The sequence below is a fragment of the Choristoneura fumiferana genome, chromosome Z (assembly GCF_025370935.1).
Source record: "Choristoneura fumiferana chromosome Z, NRCan_CFum_1, whole genome shotgun sequence".
NCBI classification, from domain to species: Eukaryota; Metazoa; Arthropoda; class Insecta; order Lepidoptera; family Tortricidae; genus Choristoneura; species Choristoneura fumiferana.
In genome coordinates, this window is record NC_133472.1 from 27,497,749 (window position 1) to 27,518,836 (window position 21,088).

The 21,088-nt window shown below is 40.0% G+C and overlaps 3 protein-coding genes across 8 annotated transcripts in view; 2 read left to right on the forward strand and 1 right to left on the reverse strand.

Annotated features, from left to right (window-relative positions):
• trio (trio Rho guanine nucleotide exchange factor) overlaps positions 1-2,408 on the forward strand; it is a 142,843-nt gene extending 140,435 nt beyond the window's left edge. For all 5 annotated transcript variants that reach the window (XM_074094949.1, XM_074094978.1, XM_074094971.1 and 2 more), the window contains 3 exons: positions 644-883; positions 1,064-1,255; positions 1,337-2,408. In XM_074094949.1, the coding sequence (XP_073951050.1) occupies positions 644-883; positions 1,064-1,255; positions 1,337-1,447 (543 nt within the window). In that variant the 3' untranslated portion in view covers positions 1,448-2,408. The remainder of the gene's footprint in view (positions 1-643; positions 884-1,063; positions 1,256-1,336) is intronic.
• Positions 2,409-5,198: 2,790 nt separating this feature from the next.
• On the reverse strand, positions 5,199-13,490 carry LOC141433222 (L-lactate dehydrogenase-like; the record flags this gene model as incomplete). Its single annotated transcript, XM_074095168.1, is given in 5 exon segments — positions 5,199-6,300; positions 7,732-7,973; positions 8,283-8,505; positions 9,265-9,389; positions 13,373-13,490. Coding segments are annotated over 5 exon segments (873 nt in total), but the record flags the coding sequence as incomplete, so codon positions are not given.
• Positions 6,308-21,088, forward strand: part of LOC141433240 (protein stunted-like) — a 41,092-nt gene continuing 26,311 nt past the window's right edge. For both annotated transcript variants that reach the window (XM_074095186.1, XM_074095195.1), the window contains exon 1: positions 6,308-6,640. In XM_074095186.1, coding sequence (XP_073951287.1) covers positions 6,558-6,640 — 83 coding nt within the window. In that variant the 5' untranslated portion in view covers positions 6,308-6,557. The remainder of the gene's footprint in view (positions 6,641-21,088) is intronic.

Genomic DNA, 21,088 nt, shown 5'->3' on the forward strand with positions numbered 1-21,088 from the left:
ACGTTAGCGTCATCATATTCAGACCTTTTTTTACCTACAAGGTGACTGGGGGGATCTGAGCAAAACCAAACCTACCGGATTCAGTTAGTTAATACCACATAATAGCAGAGGCCGTGAAATATGGGATTGCCGGCCGAGTATTTATAGATAGCCGAGTGTTAACGAGGCCATCTAGAGATACGCGGCCGACAATCAATACCATATCGTACCAGTATTTGTGATATTAAAGTTTGGTTTTTACATAGGATTAGGTATAAACGGAGTGTTCTCCCAGACGTCTATGTGCGCCTATTTTGCGTATTTGTTTTTCCTATATTGCAAACAAAAAGTACTCAATTAATTACTAAGTGCATGGTCACTCTGCAATTAAAAATGTGGAGTGTTTTACTTAAAAGTACGTGTAGAGTTGGTCGTGCTCACTTCTCCCGAATGACCCATTGTTATTGTTTTGTAATTTAATACTTACATAATAGAAAACAAAAGGTATTTGTTTCAAATGGGGCAACCACAATATTTATTATAACTATCTTTTTTATTAATCTTGTACTTACTTTAAAATAAATGTGATTGAATTGATGTCTATCAGCGCAGTGAGAAAGCTGAAAAAAAAAATATGAAACTTTTGTCGCACGTTTACTTGCAGCCGGAAAACATCCTGGTGGAGTTGTCGGGGTCACATGCTCAGTTAAAACTAGTGGACCTCGGCTCGGCGGTGGAACTGGACGAGAGCGGCGGCGCGAGCGCGGGAGCGGGCCGCGAGGTGCTGCCCCCAGCGCCCGCGCAGCTCGAGTTCGCGCCTCCCGAGTGCGTGCTCGGCCGCCCGCCCGCGCCCGCCTGGGACGCCTGGGCCGCGGGAGTCTTCCTTTACGTGTTCCTCACTGGGGTTAGTGACAGGCCAAAAAAGACAAACTACATAACTAGATAATAGTTAAAAAAAAACTATCAATCCTCCATTTTGTTTAATCCTTACTTGAATATTCTATCGAAATAAAATAATATTATTCATAAGAACAACTGCTAGCTTGGCTTACATGTCATAAGACTAAAAAAAAAAACATTTCAGTTATCGCCTTTCTTGGACGAATCGATAGAAGAGACAACTGCGAACATAATTAAGTGCGACTACTGCTTCCCTCCGGAGCATTGGGCGGGCATCGCGGAGTCGGTGCAGCAGCTGATCCGTGGGCTGCTGGAGCCGACGCCCGCGCGCCGCCTGCTCCCGCGCGCCGCGCTGGCCGACCCCTGGTTCGACGAGGTACCCACCCGCGCACTAGTACCATCTTGCCTGCACCTCAGCAGCCGTAGCTAGAACTAATAGCATTTTGGTGTTACACAGGCGCCGGCGACTGCGCTCTCAGCCAGCCAACTCAAAACGTTCCTGGACCGGCGGCGGCCGGCCGGCCACGGCAACACGCTGCACGCGTTGCGCTCGCCCAACGACACCTGACGCATGGATTCTGACCAGCGCCAAGAAAGCGACTAGACTGCATTGCTCTTTGACAGATTCGACTGAAGACGTCTACGGTACCTGCCTGACGACCAGCATCGTTGTTATTATTCGAATCTTTGTATGTGTTGAACATTGGTTAGTGTTTCTATCTTTAAATTCATGCGATGCCCGAAGGAAAAACTTAAATTATCAATATGTTGTATATTGTTTGGAAAAAGTGGCGATGTTGACTTGTTTACATAAACTAAACGTCAATGTGTACCACTTCACACACAAACGTAACTTTTCGGATGAAAAAGGTTGCATGCTTAGAAAGGAGCCAGTCAGTTGGTTTTTGACATGCATCAGTAGACTGCAACCCAATACTTGTACTCGACGCAGAACTATGTGCTCCAAGCTAACGATAAACTATTGTCATTCTTTAGTCAATATGCCCACCTGTGTGTTTGGTATTTTTAGTTTTATGTAGATATCTATAACATGCGAGGAGTCTTGTTTCGTTATTCAGCAATTACATACCCAAACGTTTTATATCGAACAACACTCCCGTCTCTTTTCAGGTTTCCTTACAAAAATATGTGATGACCCGGGTCATCCTTTTTATATCGGGATACCAGACAATATTATATTTATAGTTTTAGCTGTCGGAATTGTATAATTTGCGTGGTTTCTAGGATGGCCGTTTGTAAGGAAAGTGACTGTGATTTATGCTTAAAGTTAAATGATGCTAATTTCTAATTGTATGTTGTACTTTCTAAACATTATTCAAGTATATATTATAGAAATTAAGAATAAGCCTAAATTTGTTCTAATTATGTGACCAAATGCATATGTATAAAGTTTATTGTGAAATTGGTATGCTTGTCATGTTAGTATTTTATGTAATAGCGTCAGTGTAGATATGGCATTTGACGCTTGTCCTTGGAGATCCTGAAAATGAACTATAATAACTCTTGAATACTTTGTTTCACTACCTATCGTACACATTATTAGAATGTACTTATTATTTTATTTTTACAATCTATACAGCAGAAATCATGAATTATAATTTTGCCCACTTTTCTTGTTATGAATAGAGTTTTAAGTTATTTTTTAATCTTTATATTTATCAGTTGTAATCTAGATTTTTACCTTACCACAATGATAATGAGCAAAATCCTGTGTCTATATCTGTTTTTAATGATCTCGTGACCAGGGAGTCGTTCCTTAAAACCTACCTGTACATTTTTGTATTTTTTTTATTTTTTAAATGCACTCAATATTGCTCAGCATAATTCATCTATAGCTTTCTTTTTACTCTTTGTCTTTTAATTTTGTTTTAACAAATTGAAAAACTTTAAGTATTTGTTTCTTTTGTTTAAAAAAATACAGAGGTTTTCTGGAATATAAGAACGACCCAGTGCTGCAAGTTTTGAGGAACAGACCCGGAAATACCACTTAAGTCCAGTCAAAAGTAACATATTACAGTAGTTTCGGATATAAAATAAAATACAAATTTGAAACACAGTATAATAGGATATTATATGTGTATGTATATATAGTTAATAGTCAAACACTCGTTATTTACCATCAGAAATAGTACTGTTGTGATAATTTTCTATAATTGTTACAGTTAGGGTTTTACGCCCGGCCAATCTTTGCAGCATTGCCCATATACATCTGGGGTAGGAACTATTTTTTCTTTGTACTAAATTGCTGCATCAGCGATTACTGGTTTAGATAGATACCTTTGGAAAAAATAGTGAACAGATTTTTTATGTACATAGCATTGATGAATCCTTGACATTCGTTTGTTAATCGTACTTGCATAAAACTACATGAAGATTATATGTGCATTCCGTAAAAGTTTGTTAAGTAACATCTTCAATGGTCGAACTTTTTTTACGGAAAGAAGTTTCTATAATATAAAACTAAACTAGCACTGACAGTATGTTTTTAAACATAATCAATTATAGTTATTGAAAATATTTTAAGTGTAGTCAAAATGACTTCTTCCGCCTTCGATCAGTAATACCAAAGATAACGGGCCACATAAGCAAATGTTGTTTGCATAGATATATAGGTACCTACTTACATAACGATAAGTCCACAACACTTACGGGCACTTACGCTTATTTGACGGATAAATGTAATGCCGTTTCCGTTTATTGGAACAAAACAAACAGAGACGGCATTACATTTATCCGTCAAATAAATTTAATCAATGGATGGTGAAACAGGGTTAATCTTGGGCATATAATAACATCTAGAAAGAGTCGCAAATCTCGAAATATCGAAATCTCGTAAATAGAATCTTACGCTAGGAAACAATATCAGTTTCATCTGTACTGCTTGCACTTTAGCATGGTGCGAATGAGATTTGACACAACGTTTCGTTTTACTGAAAGAGAATTGCTGCGGTTTATACGTTTGGTGTTTTATTCAAATTGCAGTCCAAATATGACTGGATTGAAATATTTAAACTTAAAGAAAACTGTGTTAGAGGAAAAATTTACGCTACTTATTTTTTATTATCGATAAAAGACATAATATGCATGCATTGTTACAAAACGTAATATGCATGTAACGAAACATTAGAGACTAGTCTAGTGATGAGCCACCAATGTACCACGTGTTTATCGATACTTTTTATAAATTTGTAAGTAACGAACGTGTAAAGTCACATTTTATTCCTTGGGACCTATGCGTTTTATTTTCAACACGCACACACGCACATATAAATCAATAGATAGGTACAGCAGTTGAATGTTCATATTTATCTGGTTTAAGGTGAGATTATTATGTGGATACTAGTGCTTACACGCAGCTTCGCACGCATAAATCATTAGATACAGCTGTTGGGTTGAAACTCCGAGATTTTACAAAATTCCGGCGGGACTTGCATTGTTTTCGTTGCGAACAGAAATTCCCGTGGAAATTCCCGAAAATTACATTTACAAAAATCGTATTGGCAACCCTACAATGGTTTTAAAAGGCCTATCAATGATACTCACACTATGGGGTTAGCCGAGAAAAAAAATAACCCCCACTTTACGTATGGGAGGTTCCCTAAAAAATTTTTTTTTCTAACATTTTGTCCGCATAGTTCTTACATATACTGTATCCGTGCAAAATTACAGCTTTCTAGAATTGAGTCTCGGAGCAAAGCCGCGAACGGACGGACAGAGATATGGCAAAATTATATAAATATAAAAAAAAACCGTGGCACGACTACTCGATAGAGTACTAATAGAAATGAATGTGAATTATGACGGGATTAACGATTAAAAATAATAGTTTTATCGATTCGAGTTTTAAACTTCCACTTCTCTAGTCTGTGATTTTGACAAATGTCATTTGCGTCATGCTATGTTTTATTTACTACAGTACCTATGAACTAAGACCTCACACTGCAAGTGAGGCGTTACTCACTGAGACAACTTTAGTCACCGACGCGTTATCTTTGGTATATATTTTAGGTATCTGTAATTTTGACGACATGTATTTGCTTTTTTATGGATAAAAATACGACACGCAGCATTTAGCGACTTCCTAGTTTCATATAGGTAATTCACCAGCCAGAGTCATATTTAGGTATGGAGATGTATTTGTACTCGTGTAACTTTATAAAGTTCATAATATAATTTTGTGAAAACAAGTAAATCTTTCAATTGTTTTCTTTCTAACATCACCATAACCTTTTCACTGAAGTCTGCGTTGTTCTTGTCATAAACCGAAAAGTACCTAGGAAGTAATAAAACTATATACGTATTTGCTATTATTTATTAAAATGCATTACTAAAGTGCATTGTTATCGTTTCATAATAAAATAATAGTTTTATGACACAACACACAAAGCTTATTTTAAGACAAAATATAGGAGATTTATTAGTGAAACATAAAACAGCAACACCCTTAACTGACCATCCATGAACCTTGTGACAAAATAGCTAAGTGCGCAAAATGGTCATTTAAATGTGGTACCTAATGTTTATTTAGATCTCTAAATTCAAATTTAAAAATAAGTTACTTTTTGCTTACATCCTATCAGTGCTACTGCTATGCACATTGTCATGCTTTAAATAACATTCATACTAAAACAACACAGAAAAAAAAAGGTACACTAAATGTCTGTTCAGATGACATACTTGTAAGTCAGCATTAAGGCTGTATTTCCACCAGAGATGTGCGAGGATGTGTTGTGAAACATCTGAGCGGAGCGAGGCTAAGTAAAGAAGAGTTTCCATTGGTTCATGAAAAACGCATTCTTCGCAACATATCCTCATACATCTCTGGTCGAAACGCAGCCTAATAATAATAACATCATTATGAGAAATGACGAGCTAAATCTAACTGTTCACAAAATTAATACATTTTAGTAACTAATGGTATCTATTTTGTATCGATAGATATTCGGTAAATAACTAATTTGATAATACTGATAAAAAATACAAGTTATGTGCTATTAATTTGTTTGATTGCAAAACTACGTGTTGTAAACTTTAAAATGCAAGAGCCTATTTTTTCCGCCCTTAGCAAGGTACTTCAAATGCAGTAGAAAATCTAAATAAATACGACTAAGTAGTTAGGGATATTAAAGGTAGTGCACTGTTGACATCAAGCTACATATAAAATACACGCTTGCAATTTCGAATCGAATTTCGCTGTCATGTAGATACTCTGCTGAATAAAGAAGGGTAGGTGTTTTAGAAGTTGATGCCGGCCTGCACCTTGTCCATGAGACTGGCGGAGGTGCGCAGCTGGCCGGCCTCGGCCGCCGTCAGCGGCTGCCTGATCACGTCGCACACACCGGCGCGCCCCAGCACGCACGGCAGCGACAGGAACACCTCCTCCTCCACGCCGTGCTCTCCCTGACAAATAAACATATGTGTGGAGAAGCAGCTCACAATTTTGGGTCTATCTATACCCACATAGGTACTGTAGCACAGAATATATAATAGTACTGACGTACAGAATGGCCACGCTCCGCCCCGCACCGGTTCTAGTTACCCCACCCCTCAAGCGCAGATTGCAGGAAAACCGCAGGAAAGCAGTCGGGCGCGCGACGCGATGTATGTCGGTCGCACCGTCGCACGGCACTTAAGTTCGGGAGCAATAACTTTGCGAAATGGTGATATACTGTGCATTGTATGGGTCAACAGCCAACGATAAGAAAAGGAGTTTTTTTCGATTTTCGAAGGACGAAAAAAGGTAGGTAAGGTACCTAACCAACTTTAATTAGCAACATGTACAATGTACTTAGGTATTAGGTAACTGAGGAAAAAACCAATACCTAGGTTTAAAAGTGTGTACCTATAATGTATAAATAGACGTCTTATATTAGTAGGTAGGTATTTGTAAAATTTATTTGTTAATTCTCTCCTATCAATAGACCAATATATATCTTTTATCTACACACACTATACTAATTATATAACAAATTGTCTAAAAGTATCGCGATTAATACATGAAATAACTAATTAGGTACCGAATAATTCGTTCAAGTTTGTAGTCATATATTTATTGTAATGTAAAATTATAATGCTTAAATACATAGACAGACACATTTTAAGTAGGTTTAAATAAAAATATATGGTTAACGATTACATTTATTTACACATCTAAGCCATACCTACATACCAGTACTAGGGTTTTGCGATAGTCAGCCCTGTGTCTTACGCACACATTGACGCGTGTACAAACGTCGTGCCTATGTAGATTCAAGAACGCGTATTTTGTATGGCGTGGCCGCCCTGTGGCTGTAGTCAAAGAAACTGAATCACGTACCAGGGTGGAATACTAATGTCGTGTTACCCATACCAGGGGCGTAATTTGGGGCGGGAGTGGTCCGCCCCGGGTACCGGGTACCAAGGGGGTGACAAAGACAACTTGCTTTTGCATGTCGTCTTGTACTTTTGAGAGACGTGGGGGGGTGGGGGGGGAGTAGTAATCCGCCCCGGGCGCCAACCTATGCTACGCCGCCACTGTCCCATACAGCTGCCGAGCGAAATTTTGAAAAGGACAAGAGAACAAATTTGTAAAGAAGGTTTTGAAAAGGTTCCACCTGGTACGTGACTCAGTTTCCTTGACTGTACTCTGTAATTTTTTGTTATCCACAGAACACTCATCAAAAGTGAGTAGGAATATTTTTTATCCCTAGACAGTTTTGGACATTTCAACATAAGGTTATTTACTACTCAGTCAAAACGTCAGATATGTTTAGGGATAATGAGTATCCCAAGACTTTTGTGATGTGTGTAGTTTATCGATTGTTAAGTTGGTGACAAACTCGACCTACTGACCTTGATGTAAGTAGAGACTGCATGTACGCTCATTGCGTTGGTGAGAATAGCCCGCGCGAGTTGCGAAAGCGACAAGCCGATAGCCCAGGATGTGTATCCCTTAAGCCTGATCACTTCGTAGGCACTTTTCACTACAGCTTCGTGCGTTTCCTTCCAGTTCTCCGGATCAGAATCCGAACCTATCTTTGGGTTTAAGTCGCTCAGCCGGACACCAGCGATGTTAACGCCCGACCATACTGGCACTGTTGACATAAAATAATTAAGAAAAGCCTGGGTAATAAAGACATTTTGATTTTGATTTTCGCGGTGGTGGCCTAGTGGCTCTCAAGCAGAGGGTTGTGGGTTCGAGCGCGGGCTCGTACCTCTGTGTTTTTCGGAATTTACGTGCGAAATTAGAGCTTTACGGTGAAGGAAAGTATCGTCAGGAAACCTGCACACACCGGCGAAGCAATTCAATGGCGTGTGTGAAGTCACGTATAGGTATAGGCTGCGATGATGATGATGATTTTCGCTTATTAAATGGCTGCTTGGGTAAAAAGGCGTATTCTCACCACTGGTGTCTCCGTGCTCCCCGATGATGTACCCGTGGCAGGAGGTGGTGGCGATGCCGAGCTTCTCCGACAGCAGGTAGCGGAACCGCGCCGAGTCTAGGTTGGTGCCGGAGCCGATCACGCGGTGCTTGGGCAGCCCGCTCAGCTTCCACGTTACATAGGTCAGGATGTCCACGGGGTTGCTCGCGATCACGAATATCGCGTCTGGACTGTATTTTACTAGCTGTAGGTAGTATTTAACAAGTATGTAATATTACATTGTGTCTTAAGGGCGGTCAATAAGGAATTACGAACGAGAGTCTATTAGAAGCCCGAAGTCGAAGACAGGGACAGAGTCGATGTTCGTAATTCTAGTACCTACCGCCCGTGCCATATACAATGTTTTTCATCACATTTGCGAGTAAAATTGTATATTTGTAAAAGAAAAACTAATATTTTTTCAAAAATTGCCGATACCGCTGACTGCGCTCTCCTGCAGCAGCACGCGCAGCAGTATTAGTACGGGCGATGACTCATTTACCAACCTTGGGCTTCATGACAAGAAAATTAGTAGGGGCAATGGCTCATTTACCGACCACGGGTTTCATGACAAGCACATTAAGGTTAGGGCACATTAGGGTTTTACTTGAGGGGTTACACGCAAGGTAGCCTGCATGTTACGACACTGTTTACGAGCAAATGTGATGAAAAATCAATTAACAACCCGCTACACTAGTCTAGGTAAGTTTCTTGACATTTTTAAAACCGATTTTAGAAATAGAATATACTATTTCAAAATTACTTATGTAACTTCAGAAAGTAAATTAGTTGAAGCATAGGTTGTAGTGACGTGTTATTACACGTCATGTTCTCTTGTGTGTGACCTCAACACCGGTAGGTACTGCCTATAGGCTATAACAAATCGTTATTGTGATCACTGATCACTTATGTTTATGTGGGGAGTAGAAAGTTTAGTTTTTCACCAGGTCGGTGTGAGGTTTACCGGCGGGATGATGTGTTTGAGCACGTCTGTGTTGCGCTGGACTAGGTCGAGCCGCGACTCGCCCTCGCGCTGGCGCACGCCGGCCGTCACCACGCAGATGCGCGAGCCCGCCGATATCGCGTAGTCTGCGCACAAACAACGCTGCATCACTACCACGTTACTACGACTATTTTTTGTATTATTACTATTACTTATTCTGTGCTACGACGTAACTAAAACAATCGCTATACCTAGTGCCATCCACGAAGACGCGTGATTTTGTAAAAATTAGACATTACCTAATGACTAGAGACCGGATAATATGCATTTCCATATTTGCATATGCATTTGCATATTTAAGCCATTTTCAGCGCTAATAGCATATTTTTCCTAAGATCTAGTGATGATGCATATTATCGCTATAATTTACAGTATTTTTCAAGCGCAGCGCACTCAGCAGCCGCGCGTCTTTTGTTTTGGTACGATAATAAAATGAAAGAGACCCACCTATTAAGTATGCTTGTTACTTTCATTGCAGTTAATGATTTTTTGTGAAATTCTACAATGCCTCCCGAAAAAAAAAGTGTGTCTTCGTGGATAAGTGACTTTCCTGAAACATTTACTTGCGACGGAACTGTTTTAATAAAAAAATCTTAATAGTTTTTTATTTTATTAAAAAACAATAAATTATAAAGATGCATACTTAAGAAAGTAAAACTTAAAACAAGTATTTACTAATAATAAACTTAAATCTAAAGGAATAATATTTACAAAACAAAAAAAAATGTAGTCATTTAATGTTGCTTATTCTGTCAGTTTTCGTGCATATTTCAAGCATTTTATGTTGCATATAATCCGGCCGGTCTCTATTAATGACATTGTAATAAGAACCACGGCACGCGTCATCGTGAATGACTCTACCTATACTTTCTCCACTCGCCTACTTTTTACTTGACTGCGGCAAAGCTCAAAAGGAAGGTTATGTTTTTACCTGTACGTAGGTATACGTTGCTGTTTCCGGTCGTAACTAGGTATAACGGCTTTTAACCGATTTTGACAAATGATACGTTATTTATTAGATTCTTCTTAATGCCACGAGTGTCACTGAGTTCGTGAAAATTTTAATGGCGAATGTTATTATATTTCTATTTACCTAATTAAGGGGAAAAAATACCCTTTATAGGGATATTGGAACAAAGGGCTTTAATCTGTCATCTCCCAGGATAACAGGATCAAAGGAATTTGGGCACAAATTTGTGCCTCTGGGAGAGGACAGGTTTAAAGGCGAGTAGGTACAGACCTACCTTTCTACGAAAATATACAGGATGTTAGGTAGCTACGTGCAAAGCTTTAAGGGGGTGATAGCCGAGGTATTTTTGACTTTTTTGCCATATATATGTCTGTGTGTATGTCTGGTGTAATGTATGTTGTGATGATATTGTGGAAATTTTTATACGTTTGATTTTTAATATATTTTTTTAATGAATTAATTTACTACTCATTATCACAACAGATTAATTATTATTTTTTTGCCTTTTGTCTATGTAATTTACTAGTTAAGTACCTTTAATTTAACGTGAAATTTTTAGACTAATACATTCTTAGTGAGTGCTCCCTGAGTTTGCTTTTTTTACTTTTTATCTCAGATTTAGCAAGCAATGTGAATGAGTGATACCTTAAAAGGAATAACAATAAACAGGCATGTTTTTAAAAATGTTTGAACATTTTAAGGATTTTTTTTATGGCACAGAAAAATTACTGTTCCAACCTAAGACATTTTTAGTAATTTCGAATGCCCCCATTTTGTTTTTGTGGCAAAAAGACGCTTAAAAAATATTTCATTCGGTCCAATAGGTACCTACACATTAAACTATCCGAAATAAAAGATTTTGTTTACAAATTAACACTCATTGGGGCAATATTGACTCGTGACTATCAAATTCTGGGCATTTTCCTAAAATTTCTAAATTTTTTATTTAAAAAAAAGAACAAATTTCGGCTAAGACATATGGCTAAAAATGTGCAAAAATACCTCGGCTATCACCCCCTTAAAACTTTGCACATAGCTATACCAAACACCCTGTATATAACATCCATGTACGGTCAAGGCCACTGGTCATTGGCCACCATGGAACCATTTCACAGTAAACGTCATAGTGACATCGCAGTAATTAACAAGGAAAGTCGTAATAAATTTTCCTTTGAAAAGGTTCCATGGTGGCCCATGAATTAAAGTCCTTGACTGTACGTACAGTCACGATCGTTAATTTGGGACCCACTTAAGATCGAATATCTGTCATTCTGTAATAGAATAGAATAGAATAGAAAAGCTTTATTGTATACTTGTGTACCTATACAAAGATGATGAAATTGTTTTAGTGTCTCAACGTTATACCCTTCCGGGCATACAATGTTTTTTACTCTTAAAATCGAATTCACAATTTACTAAGTAGCATAAAATTATTTTAAATCATAAAATGCCTTTTCTATTAGCCATTTTTTAGTGTTCGTTTAAAAGTGCTGTCATCTAGACTTACATGACAATTCAAAGGACTTTTTCACGAAATGGGTCCCAAATGAACGATCGCGACCGTATTGATTGAAAACAGCTGATAAAAATCATAGAAAACACAAATAACCTTAGTTAAAGGGCGGATAGTTTATTACAATTAATAATATTATGAAATTATTTATCTACTGCCATTTTATAATCTCATCTCACCCCATCCCATCTAAATCCCATCTCGTCTAGGGGCATTATTTACGCTGCTAAATTAAAAATTTATACTTTCGTTTTTTATTTAAATAAATAGCTAATATTTACATAGGTACTTATATAGGTAGGTATTTCATTGGATACCTACCTACCTACATCAAATACTAGGATACCTAGGATACTTAAGAGTGATACAAAATCCAGTGTAATTAACGCACTCACGTCAATAAAATATACCTAATCGCGAGTTATCATGTTTATTTAAGTGCTAAATTATGGTTTAGTGGATAACAAACAAAACAGGTGTATTCCTGCTGAAACTGGCGAACCAAACCAAACGAAAATTAAATGATTAAATGATTAAATGACCATCCAGTGTAGGTGTTGTCGGTGGGTGTTAAGGTAAGTAAGTAAGAATAGAGTCTGGCTAACATAACATGACATTTGAATAATGTTGCCACTCAAATAATAGCTGGGTTCAGCTTTCATTAGCCAGACTCTATGTACGGTCAAGGGCATAAATAATACAGCCATAGCGTCAAAAATATTATGTATATTAATATTTTGACGCTGTGGCGTATATATATATTTGCATTCGACTGTACCTACGTTTTGTAACGATTAAAAAATTATGTTTCACACGCTCATAATAATGTCGACTTAATAAGCACAATACAAGTATTGTGTAGGACCTGGAGGACTGAGCTTTGCTCGGGATAAAACTCGATAACAAGCGTTTTCCCAGAGATAACGCCAAGCTAGATCGATTTTTCATCCCTGAAAACCCAAACCATACCAAATTTCATCGAAATCGTTGGAGCCGTTTCCGAGATTCCCGAAATATATATATATTCGTAAATTCAATTCCACTCCACCATTCTTATTCAATTTCAAAATAAAACGTTTTCGGTTCTCGAACTAAACATTGAGAAACACTAAGAATTTTTAATTAATATTCATTATTAACTGGTGATTTCAACAATCAAAATTATTAATATTTTGTTATCTATCTACTTGTATTTAAAATTTACTAGAGGCAGGTGTTATTGAGCCGATGTTCGGCCGAAGTTCGTATTCGGTTCAAACCGTATTCGGCCCATCTCTAGTTGTAACATATCTTTGAGTGTTCGAATAGATTAGATACATATTTTTGCACTTGACTGTGTAACACAATCTACATACTTATACCTCTATGTAGGTGCGGTCTGTCACTTAGGTGTCACATCGCACACAGGATCGGTAAGGTGGGGTTTCCCGCACCGGCCCCGCAAACCGGAAAAATGTTTCTACATTCAATAGCCTCATGCCAATAAAGCATACAATCCTTAGCATTTTGTGGAAGCACATACATATCAAGGAAACACAATGGGTTTCTGGGTAGGTAAACACTGTATTTTGTGCCAGTGATCTAACCTGTGCTGGCTTGAATTTTGGCGTTCCTCATGAAGGCGGAGCCATGCTGCAAGTCCATCATCTCGCCTTTCAGCTTGTCTGCCATCACATCTACCATCGCAATGTTGTTGGTCACGCCCTGGGAAAAGACATCACTATTGTTATGAATTAAGTAGATTAACGGCTCGAAAACATATAGGTACCGAAACGGTAAAAATCTATAAGTATACTAATCCACTTATTAAAAAACCGGCCAAGAGCGTGTTGGACACGCCTGAAATAGGATTCCGTAGCCATTACGAAAGAATTAAGTAATATTTTTCTAAGGATTTCATATTTTGTACGGAATATTCCAAGTTTAGGTATATTTTATACCTTATGCTGCTATTTACTCTTAAACTACAAATAATTCTCAAGAAAACTTAGCCGTAAAGTATAGTTTTCCTTGTAAATTTGATATACTCACTACCATCTTGATTTTTTCAAAATTTTAGAGGGAGGGGGGGACGCTCGATTGTAATGAAAATTTGCACTTTGAAGTTCAATATTTTGCAAACAAATCACTGAATCGCAAATTGTTTGAGCAATCCCCTAATGGTTTTAAAAGACCTGTCCAACGACACCCCACACTACAAGATTGGATGAGAAAAAAAATCACCCCATTTTACGTCCATGGGAGGGTACCTACTCTAAAAAAAAAAATTTTTTTTATTTTTGTTACTGTACCATTTTGTCGGCATATATATTCGTGCAAAATTACAGCTTTCTAGCATTGATACTCCCTGAGCAAAGCCGCGGACACACAGACAGACAGGATACAGACAGACAGACATAGCGAAACTATAAGGGTACCGTTTAAGCATTTTGGCTACGGAGCCCTAAAAAAGGCAGCTTCTGGTTAAAGCTAAATTAGGTTTGTCTGTTTTTGGCAAAAGTGTTTTCAAATGATATAGAGATATAAAATTTCGGACAAATTTCCTTAGGTAAGCCATTTCGTGCTCTATGTTTTTCTTTAAACTGTAGATATAGAACTAATCATATTACAAAAATGCCCAGTAGTTTCCGAAACAAGGGGTGGGAGAAAATTTTTAATTTTTTGCCTTTTTTCTTACCTACCTATAAGTTCAAAACTATGTTAAAATTATATAACACGAGTGCCCATTTTCAACCCAATCGGTTTAGTAATTTCGGAGCAAATTGGCTGTAACAGACGGACAGACACACAAGTGACGACCCTAAAAAGATTCCGCCTTTACTTTTGATATGTATATATATATTATAAATATATATACATATCAAAGTAAAGGTAGGTAAGTATTTGTTATTCTATTTAATTTGACATATTTGTTTTATTTAGTCAGGATTTTATTTTAGTTTATTAGGTAATGTGTATAATATAACATTGTAAATTTCTATATATATATATATAATATTATATTAATTATAATATATATATATGTTCGCGTCCAGATAAGCCATTACCCCGCTAGCCGCAGTCGGTTCCACGTGTTGGCAATACTATAAACATCTGCACACCGGCGCGTGGAACTGCGCGGCGTATTTGAGTTCATTTGAATTGCCCAGAAGGCCGGTCGAGAAGCGGAGCGACATTCCTTCCGGCGACGCGGTCCTGAACAGAACTATCCATTGCGCGAAACTCATTTCCTTCCTTTTCCCTAGTTTAATATTCCATTGTAAATACTTTCCTTTTTGATAATCTTTATTATACGTTCGTGTGCCTCTAAATCTCTTTTCATTAATTCATCGAAGCCTCAGGAGGCGCACCTACACTGGTGACCCCGCATTGGACAAGAAACGCAAAATTCAAGCAAAATTCAAGTAAGAATATAAACCTACATAATATTGAAATGTCAATGGGAAACAGCGCAAGTGACAGCGATGGCGCCGTTTTCAAAGTCGGTGTACGAGCGCCGCCGTTTTGGCCGCAAGAGCCTGCGCTTTGGTTTTCGCAGATGGAAGCGCAATTTTCTTTGTCGGGAATAACGGCTGATTCTACAAAATTCAATTATGTAATTAGTCAGTTGGAACATCAATACGCGGTAGAAGTCAAGGATATCATAAATTCTCCGCCGGCCGAAAACCGATACGTCAAATTGAAAACGAGCTTATTTCAAGATTGTCATTGTCGCAGGAAAAGAAATCGCTGCAATTATTACAAGGTGAGCAAATGGGCGATAGGAAACCATCCCAATTTTTACGCCAGCTGCGCATTTTGGCTGGAACTTCAGTGACGGATGATTTTTTGCGCACCGTATGGTCAAGCCGGTTACCGAAAAATTTACAGGTCGTAATCGCATCGCAGCCAAATTCAACGCTAGATGAACTCGCGGATTTAGCTGACAAAGTGCACGATCTTGTACACAAGAACCGCAAATATTTCCTTAAAAATGACAGTGACAGCAAAAATTTTCAAATTCAGATTTCGTGGCAATGGCAAAGCAAATGGCAGAACTAACATCGGAAATTGCTTCGCTCAAAGCGCAGTTCAGTAGTAGACAACCGCACTCAAGATCGCGCTCGCGTTTTAATTCCGCAACAAAACTCCGTCGGACGTCAAGCGCGGTCACGGTCTGCGTCGAAAAAGAGACCGTCCATCTGCTGGTACCATTACAGGTTCGGAGACAACTCTACTCGCTGTACCAGGCCTTGCAGTTACCCTGGGTCGGAAAACTTCAACGGCAGCCGGAAGTAGCGGCTAACGACTGCCATACCAAACCGGGCCGCCTCTTCGTAATGGACCGTTCCTCGAAAGTTCTCTTCCTAGTAGACACCGGGTCGGATTTGTGCGTATACCGCGCACGTCACTCAGTGGCAACCGACCTAAGAGCAGCTACGAGTTAACAGCGGCGAACGGCTCAGTTATATCTACCTACGGTTCGGTGCAACTGAAACTTGACTTGGGTTTGCGGCGAGCATTTAATTGGAGATTCGTTGTGGCAGACGTTGCTAAACCCATCATTGGTGTTGATTTTTGTCCTTCTTTAATATTATGATTGATTGCAGAAAAAACGCATTATAGATGGCCACACTACTCTTTCCGCTGCAGTACCAACCCAAGGTACATCCGAAGACATCTCGTCAGTGAAGGTGATGTCAGGGGAATCAAGTACCACGAGATCCTACGTCAGTATCCCGACATCACCCGACCTTCAGGTACACCAAAGGTACCCAAGCATAATACAGTGCATCATATACGCACACTCCCTGGCCCGCCGATTGCAAGTAAGCCCCGACGCCTTCCCCGGATCGCCTGAAGATCGCACAAAAGGAGTTCGAGGATATGCTGCAGAACGGTACAGCTTGTCAGTCTGAGAGTCCATGGTCTTCTCCGCTTCATCTAGTACCCAAGAAAGATGACGGCTGGCGACCATGCGGCGATTACCGTGCCCTTAATGCGCGTACGATTCCAGACAAGTACCCGATCCGACATATTCAAGACTTTACGCAGCAACTCGCCGGGAGTACAATATTTTCCAAGGTTGATCTTGTCAAAGCCTATAACCAGATCCCAGTTTATCCGGATGACATCAAGAAGACAGCCATTATCACACCTTTTGGCCTGTTTCAGTTTCCATACATGACGTTTGGTCTCCGGAACGCAGCTCAAACGTTTCAACGTTTCATGGACGAAGCGCTGCGAGGTCTGGATTTCTGCTATGGATACTTGGACGATATTCTGATCTTCTCTCGAAACGCAGAAGAGCATCACCAACATCTCCATCAACTATTTCGTCGACTGTCAGAGTATGGTATCCTCATCAACACTGCAAAATGTGAGTTTGGTGTAACGAACATCACCTTTCTTGGCCATGAAGTGTCCGCAGAGGGGATCCGTCCGCTACAGTCTAAGGTACAAGCAATCCAAGACTACCCTGTACCCAAGAATGTCAAGGAACTCAGACGATTCCTGGGCATGTTCAACTTCTACAGAAGGTTCGTACCAGGTGCATCAGCTTTGCAAGCGCCCTTGAACGTCGTACTGTCCGGTCCGAAGAAGAAGCCAACGCAAGAGATCGAGATGACAGAAGACATGATGCATGCATTCGAGTCATGTAAGCAAGCTCTCTCTCAAGCCACTCTTCTCGCTCATCCGCTGACAGACGTCGAGCTCGCTATCCACACTGACGCCTCAGACGTTTCCATCGGCGCAGTCTTACAGCAGCGCGCAGCACCGGAAGCCTGGGAACCACTAGCATTCTTTTTCAAGACCACTGAATCCTGCTCAAAAGAAGTATAGTCCGTATGACAGAGAACTGCTGGCTATATACGACGCTATCAGACATTTTCGTCACATGGTCGAGGCCAGACCCTTCATCATCTATACGGATCATAAACCTTTGACGTTTGCATTCACCACCGCTAGAGACAAATGCTCACCGAGACAGTTCCGATACTTAGACTTCATCTCACAGTTTAGTACGGACATACGGTACGTAGCGGGAAAAGATAACGTTGTTGCAGACGCACTCTCAAGAGTAGAAGAAATAAATGGGTCAATCAACTACGAAAGCCTTGCACGCGCTCAAGATAAAGATCCTGAACTGCAAGCGCTTCTTCAAGTTGACTCATCATCATCATCATCATCGTCTTCATTGAATCTCAAGAAAATCAAATCTTTTGAAAATAATTTCGAAATTTATTGCGACATCTCCACCGGTAATTCAAGACCTTACCTTACTCAAGCCTTTCGTCGTGCAGCTTTCAACTCATTGCACGGTTTGAGCCATCCAGGTGCAAACGCAACTGTCAAATTGGTGACGCAACGATTCGTCTGGCCCGACATACGCAGAGATTGTCGCCGTTGGGCGAGAGAATGCACAGATTGCCAGAGACAAAATTTCACGTCATACGTCATCACCCATATCATCATTTCATACACCATCACTTCGTTTTTCACATGTCCACATGGACATAGTAGGGCCATTACCATTTTCTTGTGGTTACAGATACTGCTTGACGGTCATTGATCGCTTCACCCGTTGGCCTGAGGCCTACCCCTTGGCTGACATCACAGCGGAGACCTGCGCGCGAGCCTTCATCGCGGGCTGGGTCGCCCGCTTCGGCTGCCCTGTCAAAATCACCACAGACAGGGGCAGGCAGTTTGAGTCCGAGCTGTTCCACACCTTGTCATCCATCCTCGGGGCAGAGCACCGGCCTACCACATCCTATCATCCGGCCTGCAACGGGATCATTGAGAGACTCCACCGCCAGCTCAAGTCCTCAATCATGTGCCACTCCAATACGCACTGGGCTGAAGCCTTACCCTTGGTGCTGCTGGGCATCCGCAGCGCTTGGAAGGACGACTTACAAGCTTCAGCAGCAGAGCTCGTCTACGGGGAACCTTTACGCCTACCTGGCGAATTCTTTACGCCTACGAAGGGCACTACGGTCGACTACACGGACTTCGCAGCCAGACTTCGCGACCACATTGGAAAACTCAACCCAGTCCCGGCCAGTCATCACTCGAAGAAACCTTTTTACATCCCGAAAGAGTTGAGCACGGCCGAGTACGTTTTTCTTCGTCAAGGGCACGCGAAGAGATCGCTAGAGTCCCCGTACTCAGGCCCGTACAAGGTTCTCGAGAGACGTGACAAGACCTTTCGAATCATTTTAAATGGAAAGCCGAACACCGTGACCATCGATCGACTGAAGCCGGCCTTCATGACCAGCGACACTATAGATGAGGACACATCCAACAGCCATCAAGCATCAACAATACCAGAGCCTGAACCGAGCACCGTCAGAATGACGCGAAGTGGACGATATGTAAGATTTCCAGATCACTATCGACCATAGCAGGCAATGGTCTCGGCGGGGAGTAGTGTAGCGTCCAGATAAGCCATTACCCCGCTAGCCGCAGTCGGTTCCACGTGTTGGCAATACTATAAACATCTGCACACCGGCGCGTGGAACTGCGCGGCGTATTTGAGTTCATTTGAATTGCCCAGAAGGCCAGTCGAGAAGCGGAGCGACATTCCTTCCGGCGACGCGGTCCTGAACAGAACTATCCATTGCGCGAAACTCATTTCCTTCCTTTTCCCTAGTTTAATATTCCATTGTAAATACTTTCCTTTTTGATAATCTTTATTATACGTTCGTGTGCCTCTAAATCTCTTTTCATTAATTCATCGAAGCCTCAGGAGGCGCACCTACATATATATATATATATATTATATATATATAATATGTGTGTAAATGTAACATAACTTACACGTAGTTAATACTTAATTGTTACATGGTCATGTAGGTAATGAATATCTTATTCCTCCACGAACAGTGACACGCTTCTTAGCATTCCAGACAACGCACGAAATTCGTCCATCGTCCTGCAGGGCGACCGTGAATTTGCGATAAGTTATTTTATTCTGTCTCGTCCCGTCTGTTAAAAATAATGCTACTTTCCCCTGCTATCTGAGTTTATGGGTTGGTTACCAATCTATTTTAGTTCAGTTAGATGCGGAGATCTTAATGAAAAGTACAATTAAATCAGGTAATAAACCGAATGTATTAATTAAGAAGGTAACTAACTTAACTCATTTGTTAACATGAAACCGTATCTGCATGCTTAGATTGGATGTGTGACGCAAGGTGGTGCGTCACTGCTGAACCACATTGAACATCATGCATGAATGGTGAAATTTGCTGTATGTTTTAAGTACCTACAATAATTATGAATGTCTGAGTGTAAATAAAGTAAAATAGAATTAAACGCTCATCGGGATTTCCATTGTTTCAAAGCATCGTAGGTACCTGTTACCAATAAATACCTACTCTGTTTAAAAGTAGTTTTGGCGGGTGTAATGCAAACTAAACTGTTGCATTCGTTGAAACTTGTGGTATTTAACACCTAGTTAAATCCATTTTCAGCAATAAACATTTTGCTTTGTACTTTATAAAGAGCTATGTTCCTGAAGGATTAGTGCTCTATAATTGGGTTATGGCAAATATGATCTTCGTCTTTAATTCCGTAAGTTTCGTCGAATTATGAAATGAACGACACACAGTGATGTAGATAAAGTAAAGAATGAAAGCTAAAAAAATGTTTTTTTTTTCTGGATGAGTGGATGAATGGACTTTTATGGAAAATTTAGAACCGAGTATCTCTATGTAGGTATACTTTTTGTTTAAAATATAAAATTGCCCATATTACCATGTAATCCGTCTCTTCTACTTTCGCGGCTACCTAGTCGCGAACACCAAGTGTAGCCAGCGTTACGTTACACCGCTACTAGGGCATGGATACCGGTATTCGGTATTCCGAAAAACCGGGATACCCGGTCATTTTTTTCCCCTCTTTTAATACCGGTATTATATCTACAAAACCGGTTTTTCGGTATTTTGATCGTGCTTAAAATAGTAATAGTCGACTTTAATTTCAAACAAGAAAGCACTTTTAATAACTTGTCTTCAGACTTATGGCTTTTGAGTTACTTACCTCTTAATCTACTTTCCAATTTCAAATTTACCGGCACGAGTTTGCTTGCTTAATTTGTAGTGTAAGCTTTCTCGAAGTTGGACCTATCCTAACTGGACCGTTTTGTCCCAGGTATACATAGTCGTCAACAACTTCGAGTGCAGAGCCCCGACTATTGCGGGAGTTGGGACAACATGGACATTAGTTAGACATGACTTTCGTCTTGCCCATGTTCATTTTTAGGCAACTCGGTCGAAAACTGCTGAGGTCGCGCGAGCATAGCACTGAAGTCTTCCATGGTC